Below are 15,552 nucleotides of genomic sequence, written 5' to 3' on the forward strand. Positions count from 1 at the left end.
TTTGGGCAAAATAATCACATAGAAAAACAGAAAGACAGTACTTTTTAGACGAATTCTCATATACAACGGATTATTAATCTGAAAACAGTGTAACTGGTAACAATTCTTCTATACTGTACTGCTCCAACATTACAATGAAATTATACCATAAAGTCACTCGCCAGTGTAATGTAATAAAATAATTTAATTGTACTTAAGTTGACTTTTAGAATAACAGGATATTTACTTCAATTAAAAATTAAGTCTGGGGACTTCCCTGATGGTGCAGTGGTTAAGAATCCACCTGCCAAGGCAGGGGACACGGGTTCGAGCCCTGGTTCAGGAAGATCCCACATGCCGTGGAGCAACTAAGCCTGTGCACCACAACTACTGAGCCCGTGCGCCTAGAGCCCATACTCCGCAGCAAGAGAAGCCACCACAATGAGAAGCCCATGCACCGCAACGAAGAGTAGCCCCGCTCACCGCAACTAGAGGAAGCCCGCGTGCAGCAACGAAGACCCAACACAGCCAAAAATAAATAAATTTATAAATTATCTATAAAAAAATTAAGTCTGAAAATATGTATTTTCTGCTAATACTGTCAGTTATCTTAATCAATTTTGTCGGCTAGTAGGGTTCACTGTATGTAAATCCTAAAATCAAAGATAGGGAATCTGAGTCGCCCTGGACAAGTCATTCTTAAGCACTGTGAATTATAAATTACAGCCTCCTATCCACATCATATTTCCCTCTCTCAACTTTGTTGCATTATACGGTTTCTAAGTACCATTTCCAATGACAGGTGTCAAATTCCTGTCATAATGCATATGGTCGGTACTTCAGTGCTAAGTGACCTCATTATCTATATATTTAACAGAAAAGATCGTTCTTACAGACACTTTTTTCCTTTTAAAATTTAAAATGTAGATGAAGTATGGTAAACAGTGATCTGTATCTGCCTACTTTATGGCATTTGCCATGCTAACTTGCCCATATAGATTACTTTAGTTGTGTTTGAATGAGTAATAATCTATTTAAATACTTGTTTTCAGGATTTTATTTTAGAATGAATGTACATAGCTCTCTTTCTAGATGAATTAAAAACTGATTAAAAACTATGATAAACCCAAGCTTCATAAAAATGACTAAGCTAAATAAAAATTCCAGGAACATTACAAAAATGATCTGTTCTTTAAAAGTACAAAACAGTATTTTTATTATAAAGCTGATTATCTATATATACCAAATATTTGGCAAAAAATGCCTAACATCAGTAACATCAGATTAGAGACTGTTCCTCTGAAACAAATACACTTCTCTTATTAAAAACTAATACAATTAGCTACTAAAAAACTATTCACATATAGTATTATGTTAATAATACTATATTATTAGACCAAAAATATAGTATTACAATTCTAAAGATTTTCTAGGCTAGTCCCTATTACATGATTATCTATATTTAAAACTAAAAAAGACTGCAACAATGCAGGAAGACTGAAAAATGGGACTGCCATGTCACATCAATTTATTGATGAATATTCATTGCAATATGCTAAGTGGTTAACTCCATGCTTTCTCTGACAGGGAATCTAAGGTTATAAACTGAGCAGTAAAGAATGCATAAAAGTAGCAGTTACTTTTAAAATGACAAATCTCTTGTCAATGAATGCTAAGACTAGGTTTAATGAACCATTGAATTTTTACTGAGTTAACATCAAAATTGTGATGTATTTTGGTGAGATGGAAAGAAAAGCAGTTTTGTAAATTAAGCTGCACCTAGAAATAACACCAAAGAATGAAATTGGAATAATCTGTTACAGTGGAGTAGGTTAATCAAAGTTAAATCATCTGTGAAATGGGTGGCTTTTGTTAAGCTGAAGGAAGGAGTCTTCAGAGCAAGTTTTCTCATCTGTATATCACGCTACATTTAAGAGACATCTAAGAATAAGCCACAAAGCATGCTTTGAATTATTTTAAAATATTACAACATATTTAACAGGTAATATGAAAGATCCTAGAAAATCCTCACTAAACACTGATACTCTTTATTCTATCACTTCTCACAATTAATGCTCAGTATGAGGTCAAAAATAAATATCATCATCGGGGCATTAATGTCGTTTAGCAAATACATTTGTTGTCTATAAATTTATTAACTAGTTTCATCATACTGGTGTACTGTATTTTAAGATAGTTTAATATCTTATGAAGAATTTCTAATTTACAGAGTAGTCTGATTTCTCATGATACAAAGGAAGTTGTCACTGAGTTCCAAAACTCAGGAAATGTGTTGCATATAAAAACATAATTTACAAAACTTCAACTAATAACTTCACAAACAAAATGAGAATATTAGAGGGAAATGCTTCAATCATAAGTTGAAAAATACATGTTAGATATGAATGATTTTCCTTTAATATTTTGAAAATAACCCTTTCTTTTCTGGATCAACATCCTTTTGAATCACTTCATTTCGATCCATTTGTCCATAATTTCATCTTCTTATACCATACTCTTTAAAATCAATATTAAGAAAATCTTACATTAGGATAAAACTTCATGAATGTATCAATGGAATTCATTCCTTTTATTTTTTTAAACACCCAGAATCAGATGCAAGGTCACTTGGATTTCCTTAATAATTTAGATCTTCAACAAGGGAAAATTTTAATTGGGAAATATTTTGAATATAGATCTAATGCTAATTTGGAAGATAAATAAAAAGGGAGTAATACTTTAATCATACATAACATTTACTTTAACACAGAATTTGTCTCTCTACATTGTCTCTTTTTATGTAAAATTCAGATTTTATTTAGGCAGTATTGGCATCATTAACACAGATCCTGTTATCTGCAATCTCATAAATATTACATTTTTCTGAGGCCACAATTTCAGATATGCTGATTAAAGTCTTTCAGTCAAGGTTACGAATAAATGCTTCAATTTTCAATTATTTTTATATTCTCACAGATTCTCTGAGGTTTAAAACTAATTTATTACATGTGTTATTTATTCCAGGATTTTTTTTAAAAATCCATTTTAGACAAGGGTACTATTAAACCAGAAGGCCCACAGATTTAGTCTACTTGGGAAGTATGGATTCCAGATGTTAAGATCATGCAATAAAAAAATTAAGAGCTATTTTACATATAACATTTTTCTACACATTATAAATGCTGATCAACACGTACCTGAGGAAGAATATCTGACTACTAAATCAACACCAAAAATAATTACAAAACTCCACAAAGATAAGAAAGTGGAATGATATGCGAAACATAGCACTTCACTGGAAATCAAAAACCAGGTTCTGGCTGTAGTCTGATATTCTCTTATATTGTGACCATAGGGTCATCAATGAACTTCCTGGGGTCTCAGTTTCCTCAGGTGTAAACAAGCTGATTAAACTTTGGAATTTCTTCCTCTTTAAAAATCTGTGTCTAAAAATTACAACAACAAAAAAATCCATACTGACGAGGTGAATAAGAAAAAAATAACGCCATTTTCAAAAGAGTTAAAAACTTTTAAAAGAGAAGAAAGTAACTTTTCCAGGAGTGTATCTGTGGGCACCACACTCCCGCCATGAGAAGTTCTTTTACCTGCCGAGAACAAAATTGACTGAGGTCACATGTTCCTTGTCAATTTCATTCACAGTAGGTGCTTTAAGATAGCAAAGCACCTCAGTTCAGAAATGGTACTACCAACTTACAGAGTAAACTTGAAAGAAGATGGCTAGAATAGGGAAAAAGGAAAAAAAGAAGAATAAAAATTGCTTTTTAAAAGAATAGATTCAGCCATTTTTAAAAAATGAAAAAAAAGAGTTAAGCCTAAAACCAATTTTTATCTTCAATTTGGTAACTCACGTTACTTCTGCACTAATTATACTGCCTACCCAAGTTCAATTTACTGTGTTACACTCAAACTGTGATTTCAGCAATTTTGTCTCATGGTGAGTTTTGGAATTTGTTACGTAATTCTTAAACATGAGCCAACCAGGCTAAGTTTGAGAGGCACTGTATTAAACCAATGGATAAGCAGAAGTACAGTTATGCACAAAGTGTTTTCATTACAAAACCTTAAGTTCAGGTTTTTTTTTTCTTTCCCTCTTTCTAGAACCTCTACAAATTAGGAAAAGAAACAATGTAAGAGCCCTGGACATGAAAATAATTGTAATGATATAGAGAGAAAATGATTTCATTTTTATAAATAGTTCCAAAGGCTAAGGATGGCTCCATGGTATTGGGGTACATTTCGCATTCTCCTTCACTTACATACCTCAATCTGAAACTAAAAAAAACAAAGAAATAATCGAGTATATAGCATATACTCAATAAACTTGCAGAATCCATGAATTCTTGTTGCAAATGAATAAACGTGGACCTTTATAAAACTAACATCTAAGTCTAGTTCACACAGGAAAATTTTAAAGATAGTGGTGCTAATACAGACATACCCATTAGAAACTGGGCTCAGTTCACCCATCTTGCCACTTTCACCTTCTATCAGTGAGGATAAGAAAAATTCTATTTAACACCATAAAAGATCAAAGCTGTTTATTAATTACTCTTAGCCAATCACTATAAAATATTATCCTGATGCAAATTTATCGATAAATAAGTTAACTAAGCCATGCTATCTTTTAATGAAGTAATTTTCAAACTACAGGTCTAAGCCAATAAATTTAGTGTATTATGGTCAACACTGAAAAAAATGAAATATAGCAAGAGCAGAAAAGGTGTTATTTCATAAAACTTGTATCAGTTACAAGTTTCCCCCACTATTCGAAAGTAGAGCAATCCTATGAAACCTTTCTTTCTTAAGCTGAAGTGGTGTAAATTGAAGAAGTAATTACTTTAGACACATCCTGTTAATGGATGCACAAAATAAATACAGCACAGATGCTCAGAGACACAGTTCAAAGCTATGGCAGCTTTCTGCCGAGATGCTGTGTGTAGTTCCCAGGGAAGGAGCTCTCTGCTCTAGTGGACACCACCTCCCAATGTGGTGTAAAGTGAACTTGTGAAATTCAAGAGACAGCTGTACACATCTGTATCTATGTTTGTACTAGATTGTAATATAAATTGAATTTCTTACCATAGGTCACTATCATAAAAGCATGAAAGTGCTGCTTCAGTGGCAGCATGAGAGAAAGCATACCTTGGAATCAGTCAGACTTGGTTTAGAATCTTAGCTACTAGCTATGTGACCCTTGATAAGCTATCTCTTTCAGCTTCAGCTTCTTCATATGTAAACAGAGCCGATATTTAACTCTTTAACTCTCAAGGTTTTGGTAAGAGGATTAGAGGTAATGTAAAGTGCCTTACACTATACCTGATATGTAGTAGACACTCTTTGCTGTTAAAATTTTCAGTCATCAATTTGAACGTGAGGTTTGAAGAACCGTTAAAACAAGTAGCTAAGATAATATATTTGAAACATGCTAAAAGGTCCAATTTTGTTCATAGCATTCAGAGGGATAAATAAAACATAAAATAACAGCACACGTTTATATCTATATACTATGTCATCATGGAATTCAAGAAGGCTATAAAGGAGAATGTATGTTTCATATATGGATCTAAGAGCAAATAATGATTAGAACATGATATGTTCATGTTAAAACCAAGAACTGAGACTAAGTGCCTTTTCACCCAATTTCATCAATAATTATGTTGTAGCATTAACACTTGAAAATAACCTATTTTCCCAGCAGTTAATTCCACAGTAAAGGCATGAAAAAAAAAAAAATCCCAAGTAAGTAAATCATTCTCCTGAGTAGGTAAAAGCAATTAATTCCTTCACCAAATATTTACTGAGTTTGTACTCACTACATGCCATACACTATTCAAACCAGGCATTACAGCAATGAAGAAGAAACAATCCCTATACTCATGCAAAATTTGGCAAAGAAGCTGAAGTTCGATAACACTAAAAGCCTTGCCCTAAATAATTTCAAAGTGAAAAAAATAGTTTATCTTGGGCTTCCCTGGTGACGCAGTGGTTGAGAGTCCGCCTGCTGATGCAGGGGACATGGGTTCGTGCCCCGGTCCGGGAAGATCCCACATGCTGCGGAGCAGCTGGGCCCATGAGCCATGGCCGCTGAGCCTGCACGTCCAGAGCCTGTGCTCCACAACTGGAGAGGCCACAACAGTGAGAGGCCCGCGTACCGCAAAAAAAAAAAAAAAAAAAAAAAAAAATAGTTTATCTTGAACTTCCGGGTCATCAGCTTACTTTACAAATCACAATCTTTTAAATTTTCCAATTACTTGAAAAATAAAAATGGGAAAAAAAATTTTTTTGAAAACTGCCAGGCATATACTACGTAGCTATACATTCAAATTAGTTCAAAGACATTGTCACACATTCACACTTTAAAATTTATATGCATGTCAAAAATAAGCAATTAAAAATGCAAATTTCAAGTAGGATATAAAACCATATGTGTGTATATACGTATGTTTGTGTGTGTTTATGTATACATATATAATTTTTGAAAAAATATATCATGGAAAACAGACTAGAAACTGGCTACTACATAGTGGTATAACAGACACTTCCTACCCTTTCTGTCTTCTCTAAATTCTCTATGATACACTACTACAATTATTAAAAAAAAAAGAAAAAAATTTTTTTAAATGGAAGTCTTCACTTAAACTAATTATAGGTATATTATAATAGGTATTACCCAAAATAGCTTCAGAATGCTTTACATTTCAAACAATCCAAAAAGCATCTCAAAGTAAAGCTAAATCTCCAAATTATTATTAGAAGGAAAAAAAGCCTAATTTATTTTTTAAATGAGTCACTATACCCTCATTTTGGCTATTTTACTCACTTTCTGAGTTAACATATCTAACAATATAGCTCCCAAAAGACAGAAACTATAACACTTGAATATACTAGTTAATAAAATAATATTTTCTGGAAATTATAGAATCCTACAGTATTAGTTTTTTCCATACTGGTAGTTCAACACTTTATCCTTCCTGTCTTTTTTTTTTTTTTTTTTTTTGTGGTACGCGGGCCTCTCACTGTTGTGGCCTCTCCCATTGCAGAGCACAGGCTCCAGACTCGCAGGCTCAGCAGCCATGCATGGCTCACGGGCCCAGCCGCTCTGTGGCATGTGGGATCTTCCCGGACCGGGGCACGAACCCGTGTCCCCTGCATCGGCAGGCGGACTCTCAACCACTGCGCCACCAGGGAAGCCCCATGTCTTCTTTTTTTTAAGTGGCTTATGTCTCAAAACCATCAGGGTTTTTTTTTTTCTGGTAAAAGGAGGAGTTTGCACCTGTGAAAGCTATCTTACCAAACCACAGAGCAACAGGAATGAAAAATATGTATCCATAGAGATGAACATTCACATGGTCAAAACAAAAAAACTCTTGGATAAAAATGTTATCCTGGGGCTGTTTCACAGAGATTAAAAACTGCTATATAATCAACACAGTAGAGCCCTTGGATCATAAAAGAGGAAGTTTATGAATTAGGTCTAGATTTGTTCATTAATATGGATTAACAATGACAGTATATCAGAATACAGTATACTCCACAGAAAATATTGAATAATTCACATGATTTCATTTGCTATGGGATATATTGATACTCTCATTTTGGGATTAATTATGTTCATGACACAGAAATAGAACATGCTTAAGTTTTTCTGCTTCTAAAGCAGCACACAACAACGACAATATGAAAATGGAAATATTTACATTTACGTCAACAAAATTAAAAACATACATACAGCTTATATTTCTGTTAACTCTTAAAAGAAAAAGTTTTAAAACTCTAAAGAACAAATATATAAATACAGAAATCCAAAGCATTACTTTTATAATATTCCCCTAAGGAAATATGCCAAAAAATAAAAAAGGAAGAAGAAACAAAAAAAAAAGGAAAGAATCCACTTGTTTAATATGGCGGCTTAATGACAATCATATTAAGGACAGATACTCACCTTCTTTGGGTTGAGCCATAACTGGAGTCTGAGTTTCCTTCGTATATGTGACGATTTCACGAGGAGGAAAGTCAACTTGTGTAATTTTAGCCATTCCAAGTTTAATAGGTCCTCGTCTAAATAAAGTGAACACAAATGTTTTTAAATATTACAAATGATACATTTTAACTACATCAAATAATGTTATTTTATAAAAGTAATAATTAAACACTATATATCCAACAGTGTAATTTAAATCCCTGTTTTATTCAAGAAATTTTAAATGAACAATTGGCTTTATTTTAACAAAAGAATTAGAAGGTAGCAAAAACAAAAGATATTTCCGAATCATTCAAGGTGTTTATTTTTCACTTTAAAAAGGCAAATAATTTAGTTTCTTAGAACAAATGTGTGGGTAATAACAGAGTAAGAGGAGAGGAATTTCAGAGCAGACTGCTGAATAAGGTTGGTTATGAGAACTGTTTTTAGCAGGGATACGATTCTGGACATTTTTTCAAGAGTCAAATATGTGGATCTCACTCAGACCACATTTAGTTCCCTTCACCATCAGAAGACTTCAGCTTTAAGAGTTAGAAAGAAGTTTCTGTTGAAAACCATTTTTTCTACTTATATTCTGCAGAAATTGAGAATCATACAGTCAATTTAGATTTTAAAATAAAATATTTAAACTTTAAATCTCTAATCTCTGCATGGTCAACATGGTCCTTGATTCACATACGGACAAACCATTGTGCAAACATGTTAGACCTAAACTAAAGCCACATATCTTCTGAATATCATGAAATTACTAAAGCCACTTCTGTTTTAAATAGGGGGGAATACATTCTTTTCTGACAAACAGAAGAAGAGACTTGTGACTATTATAGTAGATGTCTAAATTCTAAACCAAATATAGCATGCTTCCAAACTCCCAAAGTTCTCAATGATGAATCTGTCTTAAAAGAGTATCTAGTAAAAACAGTGGTGGAACTTCCAGAATATAAAGGAGGATATCTGAAATATATATATACACACACATATATATATATATCATTGGTAATATAACATTGGTAATATAAACTAAACTTTTTTCTTATATAAACATCCTTTTCAAAATCCTGTACAAAAAAGTTTAATAAAATTAGTACATTTAAAGAATTAATTTTCTCTAAGGTCCCAAATGTGGGCCATAAGAAAATTTTAATGTGTTTTCTACCTTGGGAATATCTAGCCTTAAAGAAAAAAAAAAAAAAGCATAATCAAAGAATTAAATGGGAAATTTTAAGTACATTTGAAGTAATCTAGTATTCTAAGAACAAAATCTGAAATAAGAAACTTTATATTCTGATATTTAAGATGTAAACCATATGAAAAGTAAGTCACTCACATATCTGATAAAAAACAGTCAAGCCAACATTAGGAACAAGTTACTAACTTGAGTACATATAGGGTTTAATAGGTAAAAATCACAATACTAGAACAAACAAACAAAATATTCTAAGATTTAGGGATAGATTTAGGGAGGTAATACCTCAGTTATCCAAAGCCACTTTTACTGAGAACAAGCAAGCAACTGGGGGGTGGGGAAGCCTCAGGGCAGCCGAGAGAGGCCTACCAGCTAATGTATAAGAAGCTCATATACTTTTCTTATATGGCCTAATTCAAGGCTTATTAACTCTTAACTTTAGACATAATTTCCTAAAGGTGTTGGTCATATGTTTTAGAAGCTGCAAAATATCAAGGGAAAAGAGCTATCTGAGTCAGGCACAATGGCAGTAGCAAACATTTATAGTTTGCATTGGAGACTAGAATAAATAAACGAATGAATAAATGAATTAATGAGTAAATCAATAGCAATCTGGAGCCACGGTGTAGAAACCAACAGCTCTGTTCCTCTCAAAACCTTAGAAATCATCAGGAAATTTTAATATAGAAAAATAAATTAATATTCATGTTGAGTAACCTAGAAAAGGTTCAATTACATATAGCATATTTATTAGAAAAAGTATGGGAAGTTTGTAATACATTGTAGAAAAACTTACATCAAAAATATAGAAATAATAAAAGTAATTTGGACATTTAAATGGGTAGACTTAGGGTACCTCTAAAATCAAATACATAAAATATGTCTTTCACAAATGATAGAGGATAAATGAGGTGTCACAATAAAATATCACCCTTCAAACTATTACCTGAATATTAGAAATTTAAGCAAAATAAAATTAGGACAATTTCACAAAGAATTAAATTAATTATAAAAGAGGGAAGGTAATAAATCTATTCAATACCCCAAATCGGAATCTGAGTGAAGCTGAAGAACTGATGGATCTGTATCCCAATGCAGCGTCCTAAACGGTTGTAGGACAACCATGAAGCATTAGCAAAAAAGGCCATAAGTTAGTCAAGCAAATACATTCTACGAATAGCTAAAGTACGGTTCACAGTTAAAACCCACATGTTCTGGTTAGTACAAAAAAACACCAGGTATCACTCAATGCTCTAGTGCATGCAATAAGCATAATATGGTTAAAGATGCAAACATACAACCTAGAATAGTTAAAAGACAGTATTTTCAGATTTTGGGAAACTAATATTGCATAGTAATGGCTAAGAACAGCCAAAACATCCAACATCTCAAATAACACATTATTTTTGGATGATAACAAGCTAAGCTATAAAAAAAACGTTGAAATTTTAAGTTTCCTAATGAAAAAAACATTAGTAAAAACATCTTAGTTAACATATTATAATCTTGCCCAAAGCATTAAATGTGTGCAGGAAATTGTCATATTGGTAAAGGAAATGAGTCAACACATAAGCCTTTCGGTAAGAAAACCAAAGACTATTCCACTGGGATACAAAATAGCTAAAGTTTCCAAAATGTGACCCTTATGTAATTTATGGGTTAAGCACTGCCTTGGGCTTACATGTCATCTGCTTTAGAAAGCAGCTAAAGATTTCTGTCTCTAGGAAAAAGTAGATTTCTTTTCCCCCAGGAAAAATATTTTATGTTCAAAGGATTTACCTAAACTAACTAAACTTATGGAGAATATCAATCCTAAATAAATATTCGGTTGTAGTTTAGCCTTGCCTATTGGGTAAACAACTTACGTGGGATCTTTTCCAAAAGATTTAAGGAAAATTTAGTTATTACTAGAATAAAAGCTGCTTTATGGCATTGGCACTCTTGAAAGGTTAGCGATAATAAGATAATTATGTACAGTACTGTAAGATGCTCATAGTCCCTATTGAAAAGTTAAGCACAGTACATTCGGTGCTACCATCTTTGTCAAATATATTTGTTTTTCACATATATAACAAATGACAATATACAACTAAAACTGCTATAATATTTAAATACAAGAAATGATTTCTATACTTGCCTCTATAATTTATCAGTAAAAGCAATCAGATGAACTGAACTAAAGAAATACTTCATTTTAAAAATATAAAGAAAGATCTTGGGATTTAAATGGTATTGTGTGTACACAAAGAAGGAAGAGGCCACAGTGAAGATTTACTTTATACTAAGCATTAAACAGAAACAAACTTAGGCTTTGTTAAACCAGACGGGGTTTTATGAGATGCTCTTCAAGGAATGTTCTGTACATAGCCTTTACATTCTCTAAGAGCTCTAGCTGTTACCAATGACATACAGCTCCTTGTTGAGGATGTCATTTTAGTCTAAAATCAAGTAAAACTCTACCTCAAAATAGAACCAGTACTGAAAACACATGGCACAACATATGGGATTATGTTTATTAAAGGCATCTGCAGACATATAAAGTAAAATTTCAATATAATCCTGAGACATATAATCAAAAGCCTAAGAGATAAACAGATCAAGAATGGAAAAAAGGAACAAGAGGCATGGATTACTCGTTTGAATAACTGTCACCTAAATTTTAGCGATAACAGAAGTGACTGAGAAAGTGAACTAAATAAAATCTTAATGAAATGCAACTTCCCAATCTGCAAAGTTAGAGAAATATCATTTTTATGGCCTCATATATTTATCCATAAATTACCACCAGGCCCAACAGAAATTTTTGGCATTTAGAAAGAGTGATTCAGATGTTTTGATATCATACTTGGTAATGTCTAACATGTTTTTTCCTACTCCCTAAGTGTAGTAATCTTAGACTGTCTTGGCCAGCTAATGTAAGTGTATAGGTTCATACACCTCACACATCTTCATGCATTTTCCTGTTTATTCTTTATCATCATGCCTGCTCAATGGAAGTTCATTCTGTTCGTTCTCAGACTCCAGCATTCTTTTTAAAAGCCACATATTTTAAAATGCTATTGTTTCACTGCCAATAGCACCAATTAATCAACAATATTAATTATCTATTATGGAATCTGGAGATGATTTAATGGAATTCATAGTTTTCTACTGTGTGTGTATACATATATATTAAGAAGTGAACATAATCAGTCCTCTTGAAAATTAACAATTAAAAATGAGTCTGTGCTCTCTAAAAAGATATCAAGTCACCTCATTTAAAAAGAGAATTTATTTCCTCTCCTGTTAAACTTAAAAGAAACTTATTTTCTACTCATTCTCTAATAAAAACAAATACCCCTAAAGATATTTAAATACCTGTTTTCTTGCTTTACATCTTATCATTACAAATCTACACTATAAACACAAGTTAGCACACTATTCTTAGGATTTTTCAATACAGTGAATAGCATTTAAATTAATGATGTAAATTAATGAACACTAGAATGCAAGTTTCCCGAAGGCAAGGACCAGGAACATTATTTTCTGTGGTAACCTATAGCATTTAACATTAAATTGGCAATTCAATTAATACGTATTCTAACACAATAAATATTTTTCTTAACAGTTTTTTACTTCCTATACCAATTTACAATATTCCAATGGGTCTCTCTAATAATCTCTAGGTTTTCCAATGAAACTCAGGAGGACATATTTTAATTCATACAGATGTTACATAGTATTTTTTAAAGCAAACTTGCTGACGTTGCATTAAAATAATCTTTCTACTCCTATTCAAAATCAAGAACAATGAATTCAGAATTAACACAGTAGAGTATCTCCATTAAAGTAATATATAATATCAAATAAAGAAATTTTTAAAATACTTTTTTTTTACCTTGGGAAATGTTTTTATTATGGTAATGTATAAGGGAAAATAAAACCCTTCTCCTGAAAATGCCATCTGTTTACTAGCAAAGGAATACTAACATATTTGCATAAGAATACAGAAGAACGAAAGTATGAAACAAATTTAGCCTTTGAAAATGAACTTAGACTAAATAAATTTAGTCTTTAATCTGTAATACATACTATTTTATGAGGTAATATTATTCTTAAACAGAAAGTTTTGACTTCTCTTAAATGACAGAGTTATGTCATTTACCTCCAACAACAGTATTGCTTAGATTTGCAATTTCAGTTCTATAAACAGAAGAGGTTTGGAAAGCACATCTCAAATTCAGACTGGTGAGCCTTTTGTGCCTTCTAATTATTAATGACAACCTGATTATTCAGAAACTGACTAAAGTACTGAGTTTATGGATTAGCTAGCCCCTTTGCTTCTTTTTTTCTTGCCTTGTCTTTTAGATGCTCATTACTTGTTTGTAACTTCAATCAGAGGTGCTTGGGCACAATGAAGACAAAACTTCCTAGTTTATTTCTCATTAAAAGGTGTCTTGAAGTTTTCCTGAGGAGGACATTTAACTTCCTAGACCAAAATAAGGATTCTGAATAAAGATTCTAAACTAACTATGTTTAGTCTCATTTCAGCTGCCATAAGAAGTCAAAATGTAAGATGCTGTTAAACAAAGACTTGGTATTATTGTGTGTGTGACAAAGAGAAGTAATAATACTTTTCTCAGTATGATCTTTGGAAAGAAGCTGAAATCTTACTGAACTTTTGAAAATCAAGTCCCAACATGTGTGCAGCATCCTAAAACAAACATGAAATATTGTTTTATAAGGAAGGCCCAAGTTCAGGAACACTTGGCAGTAAACTTTTTTTTTTAAGTGAAGTATAACTGACATACAACATTATATTAGTTTCAGGTACATAACATAATGATTTAATATTTTTATATATGGTGAAATGATCACCACAATAAGTCTGGTTAACATCCGTCATACATAGTTACAAAATTTTTTTCTTGTGATTTTTTCTTTCTTTTAAGACCTGCTCTCTCAGCAACTTTCAAATATACAATACAGTATTGTTAACTACAGTCTCCATGTTGTACATTATATCCCCATGACTTCTTTACTTTATAACTGGAAGTTTGTACCTTTTGACCCCCTTCACCCATTTCACCCACCCCTCACCCCCTCCCTCCCTCCACCTCTGGCAACCATCAAAAATTTTAGAAATGAAAATAAAAATGAACCCATCTGTTCTCTGTATCTATGAGCTTATTTTGTTTTGTTTTTTAGATTTCACAAATAAGTGAGATCATACAGTATCTGTCTTTCCCTTTCTGATTTACTTCACTTAGCATAATGCCCTCAAGCCATTAAACACTCTTTTTAAAAATTCTTTAAATTTGTTATTGAAGCCAGTAAACACTCAATGTTTCCTTAGCAGTTATTCCTTATTCTTGATATTTTATGCATTATTATTTTCTACCTTAATTAGAAATAGTGACTTAATAGAACAGAATTAGGCTGTTTAACTGAATTGTTTAGGTTTTCAATTACTGAATGGAAATTAAGCATAATACAGTAGAGAGGTTTTACACTATTTGTACCCAAAACATTCACATAATAACCAATACAAAATTTGCTTCAACAGAAAAATAATTTTAATGAACACTTCTATTTTTAATATAAAATAATCATCATAAAATCAGTTAACTAGTCAGTACTCAGTTAATCAAGTGTGACAGTAAAATATTGTTTAAAAAAATTTCCCCCCAATTTACAACAAACAATTTCTGTGCCATTTAGATTTCAAAATGTTAGGACTAACTCAACATAACTATTCAGAGTCCCTGTACAGCACTGACAGTATCTGGGCACTAAATGCATTCTATCATTAAAATACTGAAAGAAAATTACTGTACCTAGATCCCACTGCGCCATCTCCAGAGTCTTGGCTTCCAGCTTCGCTTGGAGTGCTCACAGATTTGGAGGATGGAGACATAGGAGGAGGGACTAAATAGTGAAATAGACAGGTATCCGCTGTTACTACACGGAGAGGTTGCTCAGCTTATGACGTTTCAAAAGTAATTTAACATGAAGTAATTAACAAAAAAGAAAAAATAATGGCAAACCAAAAAACAAAAGTACATGAATGAAAATGAACAGTAGAAAGAAGAGGAGAAAGACAAAGTTAACAATGCATGCTGACGATTCATGCAATTTCTCTGGCAAAATGCATTTGGGCTTTATATTAAAAAAAAAAAGCAAGATTATGGAAGGATGCATCTTCATCTCGGCCAACACCAAATGTGGGTACTAATTTTCAAAGGAGATCATTCCTTCTCCCTTTTCTAATTCTTTGCTTTTAAGATCACCAGCTCATTTCTAACTAGTGTCAAATCAAAACTCTGAATTTTGCTTCAGAAGTCGTTTACTGTCTGGTTTTCTGAGATTTATTTTAAAATGTTCATTTTTGTCAATTTTTTCTTTC

The 15,552-nt window shown here is 32.3% G+C and overlaps 1 protein-coding gene across 8 annotated transcripts in view; it reads right to left on the minus strand.

The window, feature by feature from the left end:
• Nucleotides 1-15,552, minus strand: part of DYNC1I2 (dynein cytoplasmic 1 intermediate chain 2) — a 50,651-nt gene that overhangs the window by 20,497 nt on the left and 14,602 nt on the right. For 7 of the 8 annotated variants that reach the window (XM_033860017.2, XM_033860018.2, XM_033860019.2 and 4 more), the window contains 2 exons: nt 14,984-15,074; nt 7,943-8,058 (listed from right to left, as the gene is read on the minus strand). In XM_033860017.2, the coding sequence (XP_033715908.1) occupies nt 7,943-8,058; nt 14,984-15,074 (207 nt within the window). Of the gene's footprint in view, nt 1-7,942; nt 8,059-10,209; nt 10,314-14,983; nt 15,075-15,552 lie in introns of those variants that run through there. The other variant, XM_033860021.2, reaches the window with a different exon arrangement.

The sequence above is a fragment of the Tursiops truncatus genome, chromosome 7 (assembly GCF_011762595.2).
Source record: "Tursiops truncatus isolate mTurTru1 chromosome 7, mTurTru1.mat.Y, whole genome shotgun sequence".
Taxonomy (NCBI): domain Eukaryota; kingdom Metazoa; phylum Chordata; class Mammalia; order Artiodactyla; family Delphinidae; genus Tursiops; species Tursiops truncatus.